At 42.9% G+C, this 26,590-nt stretch overlaps 1 protein-coding gene across 1 annotated transcript; it reads right to left on the bottom strand.

Moving 5' to 3' along the window:
• Positions 1-1,624: 1,624 nt before the first annotated feature.
• Positions 1,625-18,672, bottom strand: LOC131250642 (uncharacterized). The gene is made up of 8 exons (XM_058250927.1): positions 18,551-18,672; positions 17,702-17,991; positions 8,187-8,303; positions 2,843-3,046; positions 2,627-2,731; positions 2,462-2,533; positions 2,115-2,378; positions 1,625-2,021 (listed from the first exon to the last, which is right to left on the bottom strand). The coding sequence occupies exons 1-7, from the start codon at positions 18,636-18,638 to the stop codon at positions 2,262-2,264; spliced, it is 993 nt and encodes a 330-aa protein (XP_058106910.1). The 5' UTR covers positions 18,639-18,672; the 3' UTR covers positions 1,625-2,021; positions 2,115-2,261.
• Between the last annotated feature and the right edge of the window lie 7,918 nt (positions 18,673-26,590).

A 26,590-nucleotide genomic window follows, 5' to 3' on the forward strand; every position in this document is an offset into this window, starting at 1 on the left:
CTCGGCTTGCATTAAAATAATGTATGTGAAGTCTGATTTTGGCTCAATTAGTAAATAGGTTAGATTCAGGATGACATTGACATGGCCCAAACCTGGCCCATAACCACCCCTAAATGATTATCCAATCAATTTACTTTCATTCAACATAAATATAGTAATAAGCCTGCTGGAAAATAATTTACTTCAAATAGGAACTACAATATCTTCCTTCCAGAGTACCCCTAAAAAATGTGCTGGATAGTATTCCAATACTCTGTGTAGGTTAAAGACCAAGGCACAAGAACTATTCAGTTACTTTCAATGGCAAAACAAAGCAAAACATAACAAAGAAAATGCAATCAATAACAAGACATAGATTAAAAGTACAAGACCAATAACCATCTGGTTTTGTCAAAAAATATAAGACCACTTCATTCCCCCACTCTCTCCCTCGATTTTCCCACTCTCACCTCTCCGTCTCTCTCACTTGAAGCAAAAAAGAAGAAGAAGAAGAAAAAATCTACTGGATGTTTTTTCAATCCATCTTCCATTTTCTTCTTAACAAGAAAATCCATATTTACCAATTTTCCCATTTTTCTATTCTTCAAAAGAATGAGCTCGGACTCCGAAAGCGTCGGCTCCAACACTCGTACTTTCAGCCCAAACCCTAACTAAGGACTCCAAAATTACCGAGTACTCATAAACATTCTTTGCAAGCATTTTCTGCCTTTGTGCATGACGACCATACTGTTAAGATCAATCCTCTTATTTGCGCTCCCCTAGGTGTGGATTTTGATAAGGATTGCGTTCATATCTTACTTCATAGATCATATTTCGAGATAAAAGGTGTCAATTATATAAAAAATTATAATTCAAAAACAGACAATAAAGAGCACAAATTCTGATTATAAAGGTGATATTTAGAGTTAAGTTTACCTTCATTGTCATGTTGAAACCGTTCCTTGAATACAGGGACGTCCCTTATTGATCTAAAACATTTAAAGAGAATTACAATTAAAAGAAAGAAAGAAAGAAGAAAAGAAAAAAGCAAGCAGGTAATTAGACACTTAAATGCAACCAAAAAGAAAAATATAAACTTATCTGGTTAACTCCCCCTGAAGTGACGCCTACACCAACCTGCAACAACGAAAACTAGATCAGTCCCTAATGTGTACTTAGCAATCGAGGCTTCAAAAAAATGTAAGAGTACCTTTTGGGTGAGAACCAGCTAGTGCAACTTCAGCAGATGATCCTGCAACACTCAAAACCAGATCCTACAAATAAGAGTACCTCTAGCATCAACATCTTGCTATTTAAATGATTTTAAGATATCCAGAGTAAAACCATTTACCCTTAAAGTAACTTACAGCAGATGATACTCTGTTTGAGGTGTAATTTCTGTACACCTGCTGGTGGCGCATTCTCTGCAACAGCTACCATGGATGATGAAAATTCCCTACACTTCTCTCTCTCTCTCTCTCTCTCTCTCTCTCTCTCTCTCTCTCCCACAAGTGCAAATTACACTTAAAGAAGTGAAAATTATTACAAATCTTTCAATTCCTCAAATGGATGCTGAAAATTGAAATGCCAACCAAATATATCAATGTATAAATGTGGGTGTTAAATCCATTCCATTCAATATATGTGGGTGTAATCTGAAGTGAGTGTTAAATTCATTCGATTCCATAATATGCATGCATCTGTCTATGTTACGATATAGTTTAAAAACAAAAGTTAATTGTGTTAGTTATTGTAATGTCTAATATTCATAAACATCATGGATAGATGGTTAGAAATAGCTTGGGCCATACGACAAATCCTCCTACACCGACCTCTCCAAGCGTATCATGATAACCATCTTCCTTCCATAGCTCTGATTGCGGAGCTATAATCTCCATCAGGACAACACTAAAATTTCCATCGCCCATTTCTGCTCCATGGACACGGGTTTTTGGATCCACTGCATGCACCTCACCACGAGCAATTACCCATTTCTTCCAATCACAGAGATCGCATCTCTTGCCAAGATTTACCAAATCAGGCTACATGTACACATATAACATGTCGTTAGTATTTTTAAATGGAAGTGCATATAATCATAAGCTTAAATTAGTATTAGAGAAATGCATACATACCGACGATGCATGACTAGATTTAAATGGAGGAATTGTCGGTGGAGCCACATCCCCTTGTTCCCCTTGCTTATCTACAAAGCATTGAAACTTCTGGTGGAGATCTCCTAGGCTTTTCTGCATTTCATCTAATTTATCTACCAAATTATCTCATTCCCGCGACACCACACCGAGCTTATGTACAATAGGCATTGTCTTCTTCAATGTAATCTTGCCTACATTCCCACCTATCCCCCGCATGCGCCCTCTACTATCACTCCCAATTGACTGTAAACAGAATTGCAATTAGATTTATCAGAGAATGCATAAGTCTAAATAAACTCAAGTATTTGAAGGACATGAATATATACCTGTGTAAGGGCATCATTTACACTGGTCATCCGAGATGCGGGATTACTACTTTGAATCGATTTTATTTTTTCCTATGACAACATCCAAAAGAAAAATTATAGTGCGGGAAAGAAGCATTTAAAATTCACATGGATAATGAAAGGATGTACGAGGGTTGCACTTACAAAGGTTTCTGGAAACTGCACTTTGTTATCCTTTGTTGTATGGGCTCGGATGTACACCTCAGCCCTACCAACCTCGGCATCAGTAGTAAGATTCCTCTCAATTGCCTTTTCCCCATAACATCCATGCCAAAACACATAAATAATGGAATTAAATGACTAATAAATTGAAATAATCATCATAAATAAAGTAGAACTTTGTTAATTTAGGACATGTACCATCTCATGACGTGTGGCAGCCATGCTACGCCGACCAAGTGTAGAAGGGCCAACTTGTTTGGCCCGATTGGATGCATTTCTTACACTTGATTCCTTGAATTTATCAGTATTGCAATAATCCATGAAGATCATCCAATCCTCAATAGAGACACCAATAGGGGCAGGATAAGATTTCACAACTACAGGATCCTTGTCCTTAATATACTTTGCATGCAAAGTGTTCTTGAAATTTCTCCAAGCAGCCTTACATCGATCGCGAACTGTGAGACCCGACCCGAATTCGCATGTGTGCATGTGTGTGTGTGAGTATGCATTCCGTCCATCTTGATCCCGCGGTCCTACCGGTCGAATCCCGGCGACCCGTGACCCTTGGATAGTGTTTGCGGTCATCCGTGAGCCCATTCATGAAGACCCGACTCAGATCGAGTTGAGACCTATACCATTGTGACCGCATCGTCGTTGCGATTCCAACGACGCGTCTTGTGCATTCATCCGACTTATAGATCAAAAGTTGTGAGCATTTCATCATGTGGCCCACTTTTTGTACAAAAGCATATGGACCACTCTCAGGCACAAGTTCCCATGCACACCACCCACACACACTATAATTCTCATGGAATAAACACTACCCATCCTAAACACTACCCACACCTAACCTACCCTAGCAAGCATTGTTCGTATCACCATAGGTTATGATTTCTTTCTCTAACCAAGGAGGGAGAGTAATGATGACTCCCCTACAACCTTCCCTTCCTCTCTCTCCTCCTTCATTCTCTCATTTTCCTCTTCCATGGAAGAATTTCCAGCCCTCCCTCTCCCAATTTCCAGCAACTTTCCCTTCCTTTCTTCCTCCATCTAGCCATCACAAACTCATCTTGACCATTGAACCTTTAAGCTTGGAGCTTGGAGTACCTAGTGTTGGTGGTAGCTTGAAGATTCAAGGTGGGTGATTATAATTGTTGATCTTATTTTCTAACCTTTGATCTTTTTCTTTCTAGATGGATCATATGGGACCCACCAATCCATGGTGGGGATCCCATTTGATCCCATGGATGTGGCCCTTTGGCCCATCCTACATGCATGTCATGATCCATGATGAGGCCATTCTCCATGGACCCCATCATGATGTATTTTATAATCCACTCCATCTTAAGGTCATCTAGACCCTAAGGATCATGTTGGGATGGCATCCCAACCATCCATAACAATTATATATCATGCATGTAGTGATTTTATGTTGCATGTAAAATCAATGTAGTTGTATGGGTATGATTCACTCTTGGGAGGGCCCACTAGTGGCGGGGCCCTACCCCCATGGCCGGATTACTCTCTTTCCTTCTTTTCTTTCTCTGATGTATGGATGATAGTGTGTGTGTGGCCCATTTATAGTGGGCCTTGGATGTCCCAAAATAAATAAAAAATAAAAATCCAGCAAGGTGGGATGCTCTTATCACCTAACTCCATGATCATCGGACACCTTAATCAAATGCATGCAAGTGTCCTAGTTCTAGTATGTGATGTGGACTTATGTGGGGCCCACTGAGGAAGGCTACACACCCTTTTTATGGCTGGGATTATTGAGATATAAGCTGATGTGTCCAGCCATGTATTGCTGTCCAAAAACTTGGACTGTTGCATGGATTGTCATGTTCAATCTTTGGCATGGATTTTTGGATCATGATTGTCATTATTTTCTTTACAAGTATGGAGTATAATGAGAAGGTGTGGACCCCACCATGAGGTGTGATGGGTCATACCTCAGATGGTCCATGATATGGTACCCAAAAAGGAGGCCCATAGGGGTGGGCGGTCCACCTTGTTGGGCTGTCCAACCCACATGTATGGAGGGAAAACATACACTTCAGCTTGGTTTCTCTAAAGGATGGGCCACTTTTATGGACCCCACCTTACTTTATTTTATGAAGAAAATACTAAACCTCCATTTTTCCCCTCTTGGATGAAGGTTGGGCCCACCTTATTGGGTAAACAATGCATGGACAGCAACATCCCTTCCTGGACAGATTGAAATTCCTAATTTAATTAAAATATTTATGAGTATCCAAAATCATAAAATTTTACAGAGAGGTGGTTCACTTATAGTAGGACCCACCTACAAAATTTTGGGGCCAATGGACACCTGTACACACCATGGTGGTGGCTGGACTGGCCCATTACAATACGGTGTCCAGATCAGTCCGATTTTTAGGACAGATTGATTTCTTTAAATAAATTAAAATATTTATATATGTCTAAAAATTATAAAATTTTGTGGAGATATGTTCCACCCATTCTAGGACCCACTTACCAAATTTCAGGGCCAATGGACCTCTGTGTACACCGTGGCAAGGGCCGGACTAGCCCACCACGTTGGGACGTCCAGGTCAGTCCGATTTTCTGGACAGTCTATTTTATTTAAATAAATTAAAATATTTATAAGTGTCCAAAAATCTTGAAATTTTGTGGGGGTGTAGGTCACCTATGGAAGTATCACTTTGTAAAATTTCAGATCCAAAATACATTTGAGTTGCCCGTGGTATGGCTGGAAGTGGTCTGCTAGGCAGGGACGCCCAGGCTGGGGCATCTAGCCTGCTTCGTGGGCCCACCTCGATGTGTTGAATGTCCCACCACCCATCCATGTAGGGTCCTTAGGGGATTGATCATACTTGCCCCCTTTTTATTCAATTAGAACACATTAGGTGGATTTTTGGGCCATATACCCCAGGCCCATAGGACTGCCTACACATGGGACATCCCTACCTTAGGCTACTGCTGGGCTTGCATAACAGTCTGGCCCATTTCATATATGTATTGTATATCCTCTCTCATCTGGTGGGGCCCACAGTGATGTGTGTGAGTCATCCAGAATTAATTATACTAAGAAATACTTCTAATGCTGAACTCCAACCAACCCAGAAATTTGGGTGGGCTGGAATTTGGCATTGAGCCCAATAATTGTTGCCTATAGATGTTCTTTGGGGCAATATGGCCCACTAGATTTGAGGAGGATTTATGTCAGTATCTTATCATCTTAATTTTTATTTTTTGGGCTTAATTAGTGTATGATTAAAGGCCCATCCCAAATAGGATTCTTCTTGGGCTAGTCTCTTAGTTAAGTAAGGGCCTTATAGCCTTGGTTGGTGGAACTTTTGATAGGCTCATTGAACCCTTGGGTCCTATATTTACCATGTCATTGTAATGGGCCTTATGGGCTAAATACTCAAGTAGTTGGGCCCTTGTTTGCCCACTATAATAAATCCATACTTGGGCCGAGATGTGAGGCCCAACTTACATGTGTTAAAAATTTAAGAATTTTCCATATGTTGGGATAATGGGCTGCCCATTAGGCCTACCACAATGAATGAACCTATGACCCTTATGGTTGGGCCCTAACCTTGCTTAAGGGCCCACCAGGTTGCCTTTATTTTTGGGCTTAGTGTATGGCCCACTAGGCCATGGGTTGATTGTGCCTTGGACCTTTCTTTGCTTATATAGTAGGCTACCTTTTGGGACCCAGTTGAGGTTGGATGTCCTCCTTGGTGGCCCTAAGGTAGGCCCATAGAGGCCCTTATAGGTGGTTAAAGGCCCACCTTGGGCCTGGCTAGGACCGTTCCTCCTTAGCATTTTGACTCTCTTAGTTTGTGGGTCATCCCAAAGTACTGGGCTCCCACTAGAGGACTTCTCTTCTTCTTAGAATACCTGTCGATGTGCCTAGATCTTGACCCTCCTGGGGACAGACGATTTCATATTCCTCAGGTAGCACACTTACATCGTTGCAACCCATATGCATCATCTGTATGAATTGATTGCATTGTATAGTGGTCATTCAGGGATGGAGTTTCTTCCCTTTTGCACATTGAGTGCCTGAAACTTGTGCATGATTTGTGTGTGCGACTCATGCATTGGCATCGCATTTCATGAGGATACCGCCCTTGCTTCATCAGGGCCTTGCCTCCACAGGGACATTTGTGGATGGCCGCATGTGTGGACACCGGAAATATTACTTGAGCATACTGGGTGCGTAGGATGCCCATGGGTGAGATTCCCAAAACTTCCATGGTACCAAGGATCTGCTCCAACGCCGTGACCGGGTGGAATACATGAGCGCACGAGGGCCTTATACCGTTAGGCCGCGACTCCCACTGTCGTGTAGTCGGTTGGATAGGGGTGTGGCCTTACCTGCCTGGTGTGAGGAGGCATTGCTAGGCTGAGTCTGACCAGCTCGTAAATGGGTCCGCTACCTTCAGGCCTTGTTGGTGATTAGTTGTCCACAGGCAGGTAGTGAGGTCTCTTACGCTCGTTTGACTGTGCGGGATCTGCAGAGCGGCAGTCATTCAGCAGTGTAATGGACCCCGGTGATTTTCCTATGATTGAAAATGTACTTGACTTATGGTTATGAGCATTGACATCACTTACATCGCATTAGCATTGGCTGTACAAGCCCCCCTTTCATACATTGCCTTGGTATGACACTCATTACTTATTGCATCGCATTCATGGTAAGCCTTGGTAAGACTAGTGATATGTTCATTGATTATGCTTCTCTCCTTATACCTCCTACTATTCTTTTGTGCACCATTGTCACACACTTACACCACCCTCTAAGCTTCTATAAGCTTATGCACGATTGATACGTGCAGGAGACTCTAGGTAGGCGCCGTAGCAGCAGAGCGTGGAGTAGAGTTGAGCAGTGAGGACTCCAGTGTTGCTGATTTCTCTCTCTTTTCCTTTTATTCTCATGTATGTCCTTTTGGACCTTTTGGATGATTGTAAAAGTTTAAATTTTTAGTGGATTTTGTGATGTGTGCCTTTGTTATTCTCAGATGTACTTGCTGTGATCTTGAGTATGCTCGCATTGGAAGTGATTATATTGTTATGAAAATCCTCCTTGTAGGATCCCAGGATCGGAACCTACCTCAGGAGCCGAGAATGGGGTACTACGGAGGCTGTTGCGGCCAGAACCGGCCATCGGGTTCCTTGTGAGTCCGGTTATCGAGCTTGGGGCGTGACACGTGCTCTTCATGTTGTTGTGTACGGAAAGACTAAGGATGACATCGCATGTCTGTTAAGAACTTGGGACAAGTAGTGTCCCGAGATCCTTCCTTTCGCTCCGTATTGAGCCTGTAATTGTCTTGATTCCTTGAGTCGTCATTATTTTGTAGACGATGCCGCGTGGACGTGGCTCCCGTGGTCGTGGCACCCGTGGTCGTGGTGCACGTGGACGAGGTGCCCGAGTTACCCCTTCTACTCGAGCACATCCAGCTCCCGTTGTTGAGGATCCGATTCATGAGGTCCCGATCGGCCTGTTCCTCCAATTGAGCCCGTAGCGCCCATACCTCCAGTTTACTTCGGTTCCCCCACCCCCCTCCTCAGCCTGCAGTTCTGGCTTCGGAGACTCCTGTTCCGCCGATCGCACCCGTGCCTCCGCCTGAGGCGAGTGCCACCCCTGCCTTTCCAACAGTACCTATAGGAGCCGAGCATTTTTAGCAGTTGATGCACCTTGTTGCCACCGCATTGCAGACCTTTCAGCCAGCTACCGCTGAGGTTTCTGGGCAGTCTGATTTACCATGAGCTAGTGTAATAGCTCAAGAGTTCCGGCAGCATGATCTCCCAAGGTTTAGTGGTGAATCAGACCCTTCTGCCACTGAGGCTTGTCGCACTGAGGTTGCGAGGATTTTTGACACTATTCGGTGTCCTGCGGGTCAAAGAGTATCCCTTGCGACCTATCTTCTTCAGGGTGAGGCCCGTCATTAGTGGTCATCTGTATCTAGGATGGTCAGACCTTAGTTTGTTTGGACATGGGAGGAGTTCGTGGTCCGTTTCGACCAGAAGTTCTTCCCTAAGCACGTTCAGATCCAGTGGGCGATCGATTTTGAGACCCTAGTGCAGGGTGATATGACTGTATCTCAGTATGAGGCCCGTTTCTTAGCCTTATCTAGATTTGCTCCTCATCTCACCAGCGATGAGAAGATGAGGGCTCGTCGTTTTGTGACCGGTTTACGTCCTGCCCTTCGCAGTCGTGTGGTAGGGCATTGTTTAGAGACGTTTGACCAGGTCGTTCATCGGGCACTGGTTTATGAGGAAGACTGGGCTATGACCCAGAGGTCGAGAGAGCAGAGTTCCGGTGGAGACCGGAAGAGGAGGGCACCAGCCAGCAGCTCCAGGCAGCTCCGTCAGCAGAGGAGGAGGGGCAGATCAGGATTTCAGCAGTCCGCGGTTTAGTTAGTAGCTTCTTTATCATCATCAGCACCGTTAGCCGCTTCATCTTCCGGCCCCTTTTCTGGTGTATGCTTCGACTGTGGACAGTCGGGCATCGGAGGCGTGAGTGTCCTCTCCCCATTCAGCAGCAGCCACCGCAGTTGCCTCCTCCTCGTCCTCCTCAGCAGCAGAGAGCTCAGCTTCCACCCGCCGCTCCTAGGGCTCCTCCTCGGCAGCAGAGGCAGGCCAGCAGACCTCCTCGCGGCGGCAAGAAGCAAAAGACAGCAGAGAGACGCAGCAGCGCAGCACCAGAGAGGGATATCCGCATGTCCGGTCCCCGGGTCCGTATGTATCGCGGCCAGTACGGACTCGGGACCCTCGTCTTCCGGGTTGCTTCCCCTACCCGGCTCGGGGCCGCTTCTATTCGCACGAGCGCGCCAGCCAGACCGCGATCATCGGCCGGTGGAGTAGTCGAGGTATTCTTCTTGTTTCTTCTTGCATTGCTCATGTTTTATTTGATTCGGTGCCTCCCATTCTTTTATGGATGAGCGGTTTTGTCGATTGACCGGTATTCCATCGAGTCCATGTCCGAAGCTTTGACCGCTTCGACTCCCATGGGGAAGTCTATTATGTTGACCCGTAGTTGTCCTTCTTGCCGGTGTTAGTAGGCGAGATATTCCTTCTTGCCATCTGTTCGTGATGCCGATGTCGAGTTTCTGATGTGATTCGGGTATGGGTGGCTTGCAGAGTATGGTGCCGTCTTAGACCTGCCGCGAGGAAGGTTACGTTTCACATTCCAGGCTTGCCAATGTTCCAGTTCGTCGCCGAGCCCAGAGAAGAGCCATTATCTAGTTTCTTAGCCTCGGTCATTGAGGATTCTGTGGCAGAGAGTATTGAGCAGTTGCCAGTTGTTTGTGAGTACCCGGATGTGTTTCAGGAGATACCGGGGTTACCGCCGCGTCGGCAGGTGGAGTTCCAGATTGATTTGGTACCCGGTACTGCGCCCATCTCGAAGGCCCCCTACCGGATGGCACCATTGGAGTTAAGGGAACTGCAGGAGCAGTTGGATGAGCTCCGGGAGTTAGGTTTCATTCGTCCTAGTAGTTCACCTTGGGGAGCCCCGGTATTGTTTGTGAAGAAGAAGGATGGTTCGTTGCGACTCTGTGTAGATTATCGTGAGCTCAATAGAGTCACCATTAAGAACCGATACCCGCTTCCCCGTATTGATGACTTGTTCGATCAGTTGCAGGGTGCACAGTATTTTTCTAAGATAGACTTGCGTTCTGGTTACCATCAGATTCGGGTCCGAGAGGAGGACATTCCGAAGACGGCTTTCCGGACACGTTATGGTCACTTCGAGTTCCTGGTCATGTCATTTGGACTGACCAACGCGCCCGCTATCTTTATGCAGCTGATGAATGAGGTTTTTCGACCGTTCCTTGATCAGTTTGTGGTGGTATTCATTGATGATATTCTTGTATATTCGAGGACTCGAGAGGACCATGCTGAGCACCTGCGGATTGTGCTTGAGACCCTCCGTGCCCACCAGCTGTATGCGAAGCTGGAGAAGTGTGAGTTTTGGCAGGAGGAGATGAAGTTCCTCGGTCACGTGGTGACGAGGGAGGGTGTCGCTGTGGACCCCTCGAAGGTTGATGCAGTGCGTCGGTGGGGCCAGCCCAAGAACGCGTCCGAGATTCGCAGCTTCCTTGGTCTAGCGGGATATTACCGACGGTTTATCGAGAGTTTTTCCCGTATTGCAGCACCGCTAACCCGGTTGACGCGGAAGGGCGTCGAGTTCATCTGGAGTGACGCTTGCGAGAAGGCATTTACAGAATTGAAGGATCGCCTCACGTCCGCTCCTGTTCTCACTATTCCTGATGGGAGTGAGGGTTTTGTTGTTTTTACTGATGCCTCCAGAGTTGGCTTGGGTGCTGTACTGATGCAGCATGGGAAGCCAGTGGCGTATGCCTCGCGCCAGCTCAAGGTCCATGAGCTTAACTACCCCACTCATGATTTGGAGCTCGCAGCAGTCGTCTTCGCACTGAAGGTGTGGAGGCATTATCTATATGGGGCTAGGTTCGAGCTCTTCTCGGATCATAAGAGCTTGAAGTATCTATTTTCGCAGTCCGAGTTGAACCTGTGATAGAGGCGATGGATGGAGTTACTGAAAGACTATGATTTTGACCTTCAGTACCACCCGGGCAAGGCAAATGTGGTGGCGGATGCGCTCAGTCGCCACGATGCCTGGTGGCACAGATGATGGTGCGTGAGTGGTAGATGCTCGAGGATGTATCAGAGTTTGACTTTGAGTTCAGTCTGTAGTCTTCCATTGTTTAGCTTTCGAGCTTGTCGATTCAACCCTCCTTAGTGGCCAAGGTGATCGAGGCTCAGTAGACGGACGAGTCACTTAAGGAGTACCGAGCAGAGGCCGCATCCATGGAGCAGTCAAACTGGCAGATTGGTTCTGATGGTGGATTATGCTTCAGAGGCCGGTTGTGTGTCCCGGATGTGCCAGAGTTGCGTCATGATTTGATGACCGAGGCACACCGATCGAGACTTACTATCCAACCGGGCTCCACGAAGATGTATCATGATATGAGGAGGCAGTACTTCTGGCAGGGGATGAAGCGTTGGATTACGAGTTTTGTAGCCGAGTATGACACATGCCAGTGTGTAAAGGCCAATCATGAGAGACCCCCTGGTCCCTTGCAGCCATTGAGCGTTCTAGAGTGGAAGTGGGAGCACATATCGATGGACTTCATCGTAGGTTTGCCGAGAACTCAATGCAGTCACGATACCATTTGGGTTATCGTTGACTATCTAACGAAGTCGGCTCATTTCATTCGAGTGCATCCTGGTCCATGGACCGGTTAGCGAGGATATTCATTGAGGAGATAGTGAGACCGCACGGCATCCCACTTTCGATCGTTTCACGAGACTCCAGATTTATGTCTCGATTTTGGAGGAGTTTTCAACAGGCATTGGGGGTCACTTTGCATCTCAGCACCGCTTATCATCCGCAGATGGATGGGCAGACCGAAAGGGTCAACTAGATCCTTGAGGATATGCTTAAGGTTTGTGTGATCGACTTTGCGGACAGTTGGGATGAGCATATGTGCCTCACCGAGTTTTCACACAATAACAGCTATCAGGCGACTATCGGCATGGCTCCTTTTGAAGCACTTTATGGCAGACCGTGCAGATCTCCTAGTTGTTGGACCGAGGTTGGAGAGCGTCGTCTCTTAGGTCCCGAGCTTGTGCTGCAGACGTCAGAGGTTATTGATGTTATCAGGCAGAGGATGCGCACAGCCCAGAGCCGGCAGAAGAGTTTTGCTGATCGTCGGCGTCGACCCCTCGAGTTCGCAGTCAGGGACATGGTGTATCTCAAGGTCTCGCCTATGAAGGGCGTGGTTCGCTTTGGTGTGAAGGGCAAGCTTGCCCCAAGATTCATCGGACCTTTTGAGATTACCGAGCGCGTGGGCGCTGTGGCCTATAGGCTTGCCTTACCTCCTGAGTTGTCTGCAATCCACGACGTGTTTCATGTTTCTATGTTGCGGAGATGTGGGTCGGACACTATTCCTGTGATTGATTGGCAACCACTTGAGGTCTGTGAGGATGCTTCTTATATTGAGCAGCCGATTCGCATTCTTGATCGAAAGGAGCAGGTCCTTAGGAACAAGGTCATTCCCTTTGGGAAGGTGTAATGGGGTCATCATTCGAGGCCGAGGCGTCTTGGGAACGTGAGGCCGAGATTAGAGAGCGTTATCCCCATTTGTTTGATGATTGATTGATATATGATTGTTTGTATTGCCTTCCTTATATGATGATTGCTATATGATGGTGGTGTTTTGTCTTTTATTTTGTCTAAGATTGTTTAATTTCGAGGACGAAATTTCTTTGTTGGTGGGGAGGGTTGTGAGACCCGACCCGAGTTCGCATGTGTGCATGTGTGTGTGTGAGTATGCATTCCGTCCATCTTGATCCCGCGGTCCTACCGGTCGAATCCCGGCGACCCGTGACCCTTGGATAGTGTTTGCGGTCATCCGTGAGCCCATTCATGAAGACCCGACTCAGATCGAGTTGAGACCTATACCATTGTGACCGCATCGTCGTTGCGATTCCAACGACGCGTCTTGTGCATTCATCCGACTTATAGATCAAAAGTTGTGAGCATTTCATCATGTGGCCCACTTTTTGTACAAAAGCATATGGACCACTCTCAGGCACAAGTTCCCATGCACACCACCCACACACACTATAATTCTCATGGAATAAACACTACCCATCCTAAACACTACCCACACCTAACCTACCCTAGCAAGCATTGTTTGTATCACCATAGGTTATGATTTCTTTCTCTAACCAAGGAGGGAGAGTAATGATGACTCCCATACAACCTTCCCTTCCTCTCTCTCCTCCTTCATTCTCTCATTTTCCTCTTCCATGGAAGAATTTCCAGCCCTCCCTCTCCCAATTTCCAGCAACTTTCCCTTCCTTTCTTCCTCCATCTAGCCATCACAAACTCATCTTGACCATTGAACCTTTAAGCTTGGAGCTTGGAGTACCTAGTGTTGGTGGTAGCTTGAAGATTCAAGGTGGGTGATTATAATTGTTGATCTTATTTTCTAACCTTTGATCTTTTTCTTTCTAGATGGATCATATGGGACCCACCAATCCATGGTGGGGATCCCATTTGATCCCATGGATGTGGCCCTTTGGCCCATCCTACATGCATGTCATGATCCATGATGAGGCCATTCTCCATGGACCCCATCATGATGTATTTTATAATCCACTCCATCTTAAGGTCATCTAGACCCTAAGGATCATGTTGGGATGGCATCCCAACCATCCATAACAATTATATATCATGCATGTAGTGATTTTATGTTGCATGTAAAATCAATGTAGTTGTATGGGTATGATTCACTCTTGGGAGGGCCCACTAGTGGCGGGGCCCTACCCCCATGGCCGGATTACTCTCTTTCCTTCTTTTCTTTCTCTGATGTATGGATGATAGTGTGTGTGTGGCCCATTTATAGTGGGCCTTGGATGTCCCAAAATAAATAAAAATAAAAATCCAGCAAGGTGGGATGCTCTTATCACCTAACTCCATGATCATCGGACACCTTAATCAAATGCATGCAAGTGTCCTAGTTCTAGTATGTGATGTGGACTTATGTGGGGCCCACTGAGGAAGGCTACACACCCTTTTTATGGCTGGGATTATTGAGATATAAGCTGATGTGTCCAGCCATGTATTGCTGTCCAAAAACTTGGACTGTTGCATGGATTGTCATGTTCAATCTTTGGCATGGATTTTTGGATCATGATTGTCATTATTTTCTTTACAAGTATGGAGTATAATGAGAAGGTGTGGACCCCACCATGAGGTGTGATGGGTCATACCTCAGATGGTCCATGATATGGTACCCAAAAGGAGGCCCATAGGGGTGGGCGGTCCACCTTGTTGGGCTGTCCAACCCACATGTATGGAGGGAAAACATACACTTCAGCTTGGTTTCTCTGAAGGATGGGCCACTTTTATGGACCCCACCTTACTTTATTTTATGAAGAAAATACTAAACCTCCATTTTTCCCCTCTTGGATGAAGGTTGGGCCCACCTTATTGGGTAAACAATGCATGGACAGCAACATCCCTTCCTGGACAGATTGAAATTCCTAATTTAATTAAAATATTTATGAGTATCCAAAAATCATAAAATTTTACAGAGAGGTGGTTCACTTATAGTAGGACCCACCTACAAAATTTTGGGGCCAATGGACACCTGTACACACCATGGTGGTGGCTGGACTGGCCCATTACAATACGGTGTCCAGATCAGTCCGATTTTTAGGACAGATTGACTTCTTTAAATAAATTAAAATATTTATATATGTCTAAAAATTATAAAATTTTGTGGAGATATGTTCCACCCATTCTAGGACCCACTTACCAAATTTCAGGGCCAATGGACCTCTGTGTACACCGTGGCAAGGGCCGGACTAGCCCACCACGTTGGGACGTCCAGGTCAGTCCGATTTTCTGGACAGTCTATTTTATTTAAATAAATTAAAATATTTATAAGTGTCCAAAAATCTTGAAATTTTGTGGGGGTGTAGGTCACCTATGGAAGTATCACTTTGTAAAATTTCAGATCCAAAATACATTTGAGTTGCCCGTGGTATGGCTGGAAGTGGTCTGCTAGGCAGGGACGCCCAGGCTGGGGCATCTAGCCTGCTCGAGGGCCCACCTCGATGTGTTGAATGTCCCACCACCCATCCATGTAGGGTCCTTAGGGGATTGATCATACTTGCCCCCTTTTTATTCAATTAGAACACATTAGGTGGATTTTTGGGCCATATACCCCAGGCCCATAGGATTGCCTACACATGGGACATCCCTGCCTTAGGCTACTGCTGGGCTTGCATTCTAACGATCTGGCCCATTTCATATATGTATTGTATATCCTCTCTCATCTGGTGGGGCCCACAGTGATGTGTGTGAGTCATCCAGAATTAATTATACTAAGAAATACTTCTAATGCTGAACTCCAACCAACCCAGAAATTTGGGTGGGCTGGAATTTGGCATTGAGCCCAATAATTGTTGCCTATAGATGTTCTTTGGGGCAATATGGCCCACTAGATTTGAGGAGGATTTATGTCAGTATCTTATCATCTTAATTTTTATTTTTTGGGCTTAATTAGTGTATGATTAAAGGCCCATCCCAAATAGGATTCTTCTTGGGCTAGTCTCTTAGTTAAGTAAGGGCCTTATAGCCTTGGTTGGTGGAACTTTTGATAGGCTCATTGAACCCTTGGGTCCTATATTTACCATGTCATTGTAATGGGCCTTATGGGCTAAATACTCAAGTAGTTGGGCCCTTGTTTGCCCACTATAATAAATCCATACTTGGGCCGAGATGTGAGGCCCAACTTACATGTGTTAAAAATTTAAGAATTTTCCATATGTTGGGATAATGGGCTGCCCATTAGGCCTACCACAATGAATGAACCTATGACCCTTATGGTTGGGCCCTAACCTTGCTTAAGGGCCCACCAGGTTGCCTTTATTTTTGGGCTTAGTGTATGGCCCACTAGGCCATGGGTTGATTGTGCCTTGGACCTTTCTTTGCTTATATAGTAGGCTACCTTTTGGGACCCAGTTGAGGTTGGATGTCCTCCTTGGTGGCCCTAAGGTAGGCCCATAGAGGCCCTTATAGGTGGTTAAAGGCCCACCTTGGGCCTGGCTAGGACCGTTCCTCCTTAGCATTTTGACTCTCTTAGTTTGTGGGTCATCCCAAAGTACTGGGCTCCCACTAGAGGACTTCTCTTCTTCTTAGAATACTTGTCGATGTGCCTAGATCTTGACCCTCCTTGGGACAGACGATTTCATATTCCTCAGGTAGCACACTTACATCGTTGCAACCCATATGCATCATCTGTATGAATTGATTGCATTGTATAGTGGTCATTCAGGGATGGAGTTTCTTCCCTTTTTGCACATTGAGTGCCTGAAACTTGTGCATGATTTGTGTGTGCGACTCATGCATTGGCATCGCATTTCATGAGGATACCGCCCTTGCTTCATCGGGGCCTTGCCTCCACAGGGACATTTGTGGATGGCCGCATATGTGGACACCGGAAATATTACTTGAGCATACTGGGTGCGTAGGATGCCCATGGGTGAGATTCCCAAAACTTCCATGGTACCAAGGATCTGCTCCAACGCCGTGACCGGGTGGAATACATGAGCGCACGAGGGCCTTATACCGTTAGGCCGCGACTCCCACTGTCGTGTAGTCGGTTGGATAGGGGTGTGGCCTTACGACTGGTGTGAGGAGGCATTGCTAGGTGAGTCGACCAGCTCGTAAATGGGTCCGCTACCTTCAGGCCTTGTTGGTGATTAGTTGTCCACAGGCGGGTAGTGAGGTCTCTTACGCTCGTTTGACTGTGCGGGATCTGCAGAGCGGCAGTCATTCAGCAGTGTAATGGACCCCGGTGATTTTCCTATGATTGAAAATGTACTTGACTTATGGTTATGAGCATTGACATCACTTACATCGCATTAGCATTGGCTGTACAAGCCCCCCTTTCATACATTGCCTTGGTATGACACTCATTACTTATTGCATCGCATTCATGGTAAGCCTTGGTAAGACTAGTGATATGTTCATTGATTATGCTTCTCTCCTTATACCTCCTACTATTCTTCTGTGCACCATTGTCACACACTTACACCACCCTCTAAGCTTCTATAAGCTTATGCACGATTGATACGTGCAGGAGACTCTAGGTAGGCGCCGTAGCAGCAGAGCATGGAGTAGAGTTGAGCAGTGAGGACTCCAGTGTTGCTGATTTCTCTCTCTTTTCCTTTTATTCTCATGTATGTCCTTTTGGACCTTTTGGATGATTGTAAAAGTTTAAATTTTTAGTGGATTTTGTGATGTGTGCCTTTGTTATTCTCAGATGTACTTGCTGTGATCTTGAGTATGCTCGCATTGGAAGTGATTATATTGTTATGAAAATCCTCCTTGTAGGATCCCAGGATCGGAACCTACCTCAGGAGCCGAGAATGGGGTACTACGGAGGCTGTTGCGGCCAGAACCGGCCATCGGGTTCCTTGTGAGTCCGGATACCGAGTCTGGGGCGTGACACGAACGTATGGTGACCACGCTTCTTGGTTATCCTGAAATTCATAAGTACATGCCAGGATATCACTGACCCTCTGAATGTATTGTGGAGGCACCAACAGAAAGTCTGTGTAGGTGATCGGAATGTGTGCATGGGTGAAAACACCAATGCTTGAATTGAATGCGATCTGATTTGCATCCCCTATATTCGGTTGCCCAAATTCATTAATTCCAATGACCCTTTTCACTGAAGTTCTCTCATGTAATTCTGAACCTCGCGTAGGACCTCTCTTCTTAGAAGATGAAGATGACGACCTGCCTGCATAAAAAGAAAAATAGCTACACATGTTTCATCATCGCCAATATAAAAGATATTTTAAATCTAGACAATTAAGGAAAGATATCTTATTACCTCTAGCATCTTCAGGGTCTGCATCTGCAGGGGCTGCATCCCCTAGCGGCTTTGCGCCGAATGACTCTGCCTCTGAGCGAAAGATCATTTTAAAAGAAATGTTAAATCTAAACAGCTAACGAGAGCTATGTTATTACCCCTGGCATAAAAAGAAAAATAGCTACACGTGTTTCATCATCACCAATATAAAAGATATTTTAAATCTAGACAATTAAGGAAAGCTATCTTATTACCTCTAACATCTTCAGGGTCTACATCTGCAGGGGCTGCATCCCCTAGCGGCTCTGCGCCGAATGACTCTGCCTCTGAGTGAAAGATCATTTTAAAAGAAATGTTAAATCTAAACAACTAACGAGAGCTATGTTATTACCCCTAGCATAAAAAGAAAAATAGCTACACATGTTTCATCATCGCCAATATAAAAGATATTTTAAATCTAGACAATTAAGGAAAGCTATCTTATTACCTCTAGCATCTTCAGGGTCTGCATCTGCAGGGGCTGCATCCCCTAGCGGCTCTGCGCCGAATGACTCTGCCTCTAAGTGAAAGATCATTTTAAAAGAATTGTTAAATCTAAACAGCTAACGAGAGCTATGTTATTACCCCTGACATAAAAAAAATAGCTACACACATGTTTCATCATCGCCAATATAGAAGAAATTTTAAATCTAAACAATTATTAAAGGCTATCTTATTACCTCTAGCATCTTCAGGGGCTGCATCCCCTAGCGACTCTGCGCCCAATGACAGTGCCTCTAAGTGAAAGATCATTTTAAAAGAAATGTTAGATCTAAACGAATAACGAGAGCTATGTTATTACCCTTGGCATCTTTATAGGATGCATCCCCGAGCGGCTCTGCCTCTAGATCCATCTTCAAGATCTAATTTGTAACGTAATTACTATAAAATTTTCTATCCAAATAGCAAAGTACCAGGCATAATAAAGAGACGAGTAAATTAATTCATAAATTTTTTCTATCACATTAATATGATAATGGAAAAATCAAAAAGGGCATAAATCAAAATCGTTTCGTTACATGCATAATATAACCAACAAATCAGGATTTTTTCCCTGCTCTCTTTCTTTTCTTTTTCTTTTCAACAACCACACAAATATCTTCAATGTCATTGAATAACAACTCGCCACCCATGTCTACTTCGGTGAGATCAGGTCCTACTTCAGCCTCAATTACAACCCGTGTTTCTGATAAAATGCTTGTCTCATCTTCAACGAAAATCTTTCTTGGAACCTCCTAGACCACATGCCAATTAGGATTTTTTGGATCTCTAGAATAGAAAACTTGCACGGCATGCTCCGCAAGAATAAATGGTTCATCACCCACTTGGTCTAAACTGAGAAGATTAGACAAATTCACCAGTCTCAAATTCCCTACCGCATCGAAAGAAACACCTTGGTGCGTCACCTTCACCCAATCGCACTTTAGTAGAACTGGCTTGTACCCTTCTCGGTACTCTAGTTGGATGATTTTGCGGAGGACTCCGTAATAAGGTACGGATTCATCCACTGGATTCTTATCCTTAACACTAGATCGGAAGGTGGTCATACTCTTTGTGCTAACACCACTATTCTGGTTCATTTTATTCTCTACGTATTCCTTGGTGACGAAGAGGAAACCATTGATACAATACTTATTGTACTGCATCGCAAAAGCCTTTGGTCCCCTAACTATATCTCTGAAGACTTCATTACTTGATTCACTCAGGTCTAGCTGTTTCTTCAACTAAGGTATGAACTCATCATCACTCGCTACCTTAGTCCTAGTCCCAACAACTATATTGCGTTGCTTTAAGAAATTTGCATATCTCCTGTAAGTTAAGAAGGTTGTTACAAAATTGACAATTTTTTTCATAAATGTTGTTACAATGTTGTTGAATCAAATTTGAAATTAAAAAAAAAAGAAAAAAAAAGACATACATACAAGCTAAGTCTAGTTCGTACGCTTGCCATGTCTCACAGTTAGGATGACTCTTCGGTACCCAGGTGCGAGCCTGTTCGTACTCAATACCTTCTAAAACGACACTTTGACCAGGGCCAACTGGGCCAACCACGTCAACATCGAAGTCGTCAACAATATCTTGTAACTTCGGCATGAATGAAATTGATCCGTCTAACCGCTTTTCCAATTTCTCCAAGAGGCTCGTGTTATTTTTCCCTCTATACTGGTTGCAGTATATAAGTGTCTCCTCTTGAATGTATCGTTTTGCTATACAACCTTCAGGTCATGTCTTATTGTGGACATACGCCTTAAACGTTTTCATGAACCTAAAAGAGTTAACGACACATTAGAAAATGTAATTGCAGATGTTGGATCGGTTTATTCAGATTAAAATCATATCATACCTTTCGAATGGATACATCCATCGATAGTAGACAGGACCACATACGCGAGCCTCGTAAGCCAAGTGGATAGGCAGATGCATCATCACAACAAAATTTGAAGGAGGACATGTAATCTCGAGCTCACATAAAGTCCTAGCCATGCCCTTCTTGAGAGCCATTAACATTTCAATATCTATGGTTCGCGAGCATATGGCATTGAAAAATGTACTACAGCTTCTAATTATAGTGTGCATAGGCTTACTATCCTTGAATGCATGTTGGATCAAAATTGGAAGCAGATGTTGCATCAATACGTGGTAATCATAAGACTTCATTCCCTTTAAATCAACACTATCTTCCTTTACGTTGTTCTTCCAATTCCCACTAAAACCAACCGGAACACGAAGCTCACGTAAAGTCTGGATGAAATGTTTTTTTTCTTCTTTTCGAAGGAAGAAAGGACCTCGTTTTTGAATCACTTTGCCATCAGTATTTTCTAACCATAAACGCTTCTTAATTCCTAGCCGCTTCAAGTCTCTGCGTGTATTAGCGTCGTCCTTGGTTTTGCCCATTGTGTTCAACATTAATGCAATAAGGATTTCACATACATTCTTCTCATTGTGCATAACATCAAGGTTATGGCGTATGGGAATATCCTTCCAGTACTCTAGATCGTATAATATGGATCGCTTCAAGAAGCATGTTGATTCTGCATCATCATTTTGTTCCCGTCCTCCTGTAGCACTTTGTTTCCTCTTTCCGATCTTGCCCCACTGCACATTTAGTTTCAAAATGATGCTTTCCACCTCAATCCCAGTCAGACGAATCGGTTGTGGTCGCAACTCCCCCTTCTTATTGAAGGTTCCTGCACTTGTATCTTTTCTGGCCTTATCGTTTAGAGGTAACCACCGTCTGTGACCCATATAAACGTGTTTCTTTCCATGGTGTAATCGTAAGGAATCTGTGTGGAGACCACATGGAGGATAACCATACTTACCCTTAGTCCTACAACTAGAAACATTACCATATGCAGGAAAGTCATGAATTATCCACAGCAAGATGGCACGCATGTTAAACATGTTTCCATGGTATGCGTCAAATGTCGTGATCCCTTTCCGCCACAAGTCTTGTAACTCAGCAATCAATGGCTCCAAATAAACATCGATATCCTTCCCGGGCTGTCGTGGTCCCTCAATGAGCAAAGTGAGCATAGCAAACTGCGGTTTCGTACATAACTTTGGTGGAAGGTTATATGTCACACACATAACAGGCCAGGAACTGTACGACGTGCTGAGAGTGCGAAAGGGGTTAAACCCATCTGTAGCTAGACCCAATCGAATATTACGAGACTCAGCTGAAAAATCCTTATACTTGTTGTCAAGAAACTTCCATGTGCTGGAGTCCACTGGATGCCCCATCTTTCCACTCTTCATTTTTCCGGTTGAGTGCCAGGTCATCTCCTTTGCCACCCATGGCACACTGTACATTCTTTGTAGCCTTGGTGTTAATGGAAAATACCTTAGCACCTTAGCAAGTACTTCAGCTCGTTTCAACTTGGAATTAACATGGGTCTTGTACCTAGAAGTACCACAGTTTGGATAACTAATCTTCGTCTCATGCTCTCTCTAGTATAACATGCAGTCATTTGGACATGCATGAATCTTCTGGTAATCAAGACCCAACTTTGTAATGATCTTCTTCGCTTGGTAGGTATTAGTTGGGGTCTTATTACCGGATGGCAAGACATTCTGGAGTAGTTGAAGAAGAGCTGTAAAGCTTTGTTCACTCCATCCATGGTTCACCTTTAATTTAAAAAGTTGTACAATGAAAGTTAGCACAATGAAATTGTGACAACTAGGATAGAGCTCAGTCATCGCATCTTGTACATTTGCTTCAAACTCATTGGTTAAAGCATCTCCGACAATGTCTTCAGCTTTGAGGGCTACATTGGGTTCATCTTGAATAACTTGGTCAAGGTTATTACAATCGAGGTCTTCAACAACCGCATTGACAATGTTATTTATGTCTGCCACACTATGATACTGGTGAGAAGTGCGTTCGGTACACTTGGGTGATTCAGGCTCACCGTGCATGTTCCACACCCTATATGTTGGATTAAATCCATATTTAATCAAATCTATCACCACATCATCGATTGTGCAGGGTAAACGTAAACATCTGCATCTGGTACATGGACAATGAATTGTTTCTCTACCAGGAAGATGTTCTTTTACGAACTTCACAAAGCTCATCATACCATCTATAAATTGTGGGTCCGGGTAATGTAGAGTAATCCACTCCCTAGAGTCCATTAGATATCACCTGTAGGTAGGCACACATTTATACACCTAATTCATCATCCAATTAACTATTGACAACATTTATAAAAATAAAAGATATTCAACCAACTTTATGTAACAACTTGCAACTTAACCTACTAGGAACCGTCATGCACCGTAATATCTTACGGCAGAGCAGGTTCTGAGGAGTTATAAGTTGAATTAATACAAAAGAATATAAATGAAGAAATATAAATATAAATTAAGCAAGACTGTAGGTAAGCACACATTTATACACCTAATTCATCATCCAACTAACTATTGACAACATTTATAAAAATAAAAGATATCCAACCAACTTTATGTAACAACTTACAACTTAACCTACTGGGAACCGTCATACACTGTAATATCTTACAGCAGAGCGGGTTCTGAGGAGTTACAAGTTGAATTAATACAAATTATACCTAATGAAGCAAGTTCTTATCTGCAGTAAGAGAAGTGAACGTCTAACAAATAAGATTATATTCCTGAAACAAAACAATCACCATCTTTCAATTCAAGCTATATCAAAACATCACAGATATATGGTTGATTTGATTAAAAAGGCATTTAGCATTCTATGGAAGCATTTAATGCACCACAGAATCCATTACGTTGTCAAAATGCATCATTAATATTTGAAATAAGTTGACCACTTCACTAAAAAGAAAAGAATTAGGGATGATTTCTTTTTTTTAAAGAAGTTAGCACCAAGACTCGAACCTTTGACACACAGGTTAGGAATTGGCGAGATCAACCAACCTGGTAAAGAAGAGAAATGGTAGGGATGGTTTCTTTTTGTAGCTAAAGGAAATACAATCATAGAATAAATACTAGTCATAAGGGCATTGAGTAAAAAAATACATATTTCTGTTATCTTCTCAAGTTAGAAAAGAAGTTTGCACTCTCCCTATCTTTTTGTGAATATCAATAAATTGCTTATCATACTCGCTTCTACCTAGACGAGCTAATTGTCTCTATTTATAGGTGCTAATTGTCTCTATCCCATTTGGTAACATACCATGTACTGTCCTCATACAGTTTACATGCGAGTCAAAATTTCGGCAGCACCTCCCCATATTCTCTAGATATATGTAAAATTCAATACTAACTAGTTGCCACCTGTAATCCATTACACATGGATAGAGAAAACTGATTAGTAAAGAACCACATATCCGGAGAAAATATAGGGAGATACTACCAAATTTCCAACTACATGTAAACTGAAAATGATGACAACCTAAGTACAAGGTATGGTACCGAACTGTCCAAAATGGGACAATTTAGGAATCCATAAAAAACAAGCATTTTCAGTCAAATGAATATACTGGTTCAATATAAATTCCTAAACGGGGGGGATACATTGTATACCACTAGGTGGCATAAATACTAATTGTAATTGTATCATGATGGAACATCTAAGAAGAAATGGGTTATAATGAAACACAATCAATTATTTCAACATTATTTGAAGCATAACTATAAATAAGTACAGAAAACATATTTATCTCAAAAACATCATACACAGTCTAACATATTTGTACTTCATGTGCAAGAGCTTCACCTAATGACCCAAGTCGTGCTGTTGTGTATGTAGCTTGCCTAAGCAATCCAGCCGACAACCCCTGGAAAAAAAAGAAAACCACTACATCTTAGACACCTTAAAACAAAAGGCCTCAAACAAAAATGGGATGTAATACTCTTGGAGGAAGGGTTCTCTCCCTTAGCATGAATTTCTTGAATGAACATGTTTTTCAGCAATATAAATGTACATGTCATGATTGAAATAAGATTTGATGCCAAAAAGTCCCTCTATGATTCAAGAACCATGCATTTAAATGAGGTCCATTGATATTTTTCCCTTTTACCATCCTACCCAGTGAGAAAGTTTGTATGAATCCCTCTAGCAAAGCATTTCCCTTTTAATTTCAACCAATGCACATGGACTTTAATGAAGGAAAATGGAAAAGGCACACTAGCCTTTTCTAAGATCACATGTTGTTGGTACAATGATTTGAAAACCTCTACTGTGGAAAAGACCCCAAGGGACCCAAGTCAGCCTTCCAAAAGGAAGTAAAATTTTAAATACCAACTGGGGAAAATTGGTTTATCCAAACCTGTTTAGGTAGAGAGAATTCAAAATATGGTTGTTGAAAACCCCTATGAAATCTTCAAGAAATAGAAAATTGCAAAATCTATCAATAATTTCATTGTTTGGTTGTTTTCTATGAAAGTGTCAAAAGGTCAACTCAAATTATATAACAAGTGAAAATTTACATTTAACAGTTTCCAATACTAATTCCATTGTTTGGTTGTTTTGTATGGAAATGTTAAAAGATCAACTCAAATTGTCCACTTAACAAATCATCCAAGTCTTATTATAGACGAATGTTAAATGGAAATAATCAAATACATGTGTACCATATACCAAAAAAAAGGAGAGCTATCTGTGTTAACATGTGAACAAATATTTGGAAAACCTTGTTACAATTTCCAAGTATCAAACAAAACCATGATGTCGAAGAATAATTATAACCCCTAAAGGTTTTTGGGTACCATATTTGCATTTTCCTTTCTTGATTTACCTTTTTTCCTTTTTGTAACTCAATATGGGTTCTTATTTGAACCCAAAGAAAAAAAAGCAGCTTGGTCATCCAAGTTGCCCTTTCTTTAACACTGGAAAATTATATTTCTAGAAGTTTTGTTAGCAGAAATTTTTTTTGCCAAGAAAAGAGTCAAACTCTACTAATATGTTGAAGAGAAAGGATAATTCATTAAACACATCAGGAGAATGATTGAGAACCATCAACTGATTGTAGAAGGTGATTCAAGGAGTGCAATTTCCTCAGCATGAAAGAAAAAAGAAGAACAGCCAAAGAAGATTAGAGAATTGATAGCTTAGGTAAGCACCAAATTTAACCTCATTCCCTGGGAGGCTAATGATCAGGCAAATAGGGTAGCAAAATAAGGTGCATCTCAACTATGTTCATCTAGGCATTCTTCTCTATTTACTTGATGGATGTTGTATGATATTTTTCTTCTTTTTCTTTAAATAAAATTCATGCTAACCATAGAAAAGAATGGATCATGCATGTGTATAGATGTGTGTATGTGTGTATGCATGGATGAATGGATTATGCATGTGTATATATATGTATGTGTCATTGTATGTATGCATGCATGGATGAATGATTGTATGGATGGATGGATTAATCATGAATGTGTGTTTGTATCTATGCATGTGCATGCATCGTTGGATGTATGGATGGATCCAACAATTTTTCCATGTTTCCCCAATGTTTCCTCGAATCAAAGACGCATGCTTTTAGTCCCCCCATTAAAGGGAAATTTATCATTTGATCCCTAAATATACAAATTTACTTATTTTTTGCTATTATTCAACTCTTAAATATGCAAATGTGTATGTTAGCATCTCCTAAACTATCATTGAAAAATTCCACCATTTTCTCCATGTTTCCTTGATGTTTCTCTAAGTCAATATGACATTTGAAAATCTACATTTAATGGTTTCTTTTTTTCTTTTTTCGCTTGTGTGTGGAAATGATTTTACTCATTTTTTTTAGAAAATCTAGGAAACAAAATTGATTACCCCCTTTTTTTTGGTTTCCCAAACAGGGAAACTGTCATATCAGGGGAAATCATTTTCTTTTCCATGGTTGTCCACCTTCCTACACAAATGCCATGCTCTGGCTAATGGCTATGTTGTTGCCTACTCAAAAAAATAAAAATAAAAATAAATTTACACATATTCTAAAAAAGATGAACAGTCAAGATTCAGAATCTTTTATATGCCTACCATGTGTGTGGTGATTAAAGGTTGAAT

The sequence above is a fragment of the Magnolia sinica genome, chromosome 7 (genome assembly GCF_029962835.1).
Source record: "Magnolia sinica isolate HGM2019 chromosome 7, MsV1, whole genome shotgun sequence".
Classification (NCBI taxonomy): domain Eukaryota; kingdom Viridiplantae; phylum Streptophyta; class Magnoliopsida; order Magnoliales; family Magnoliaceae; genus Magnolia; species Magnolia sinica.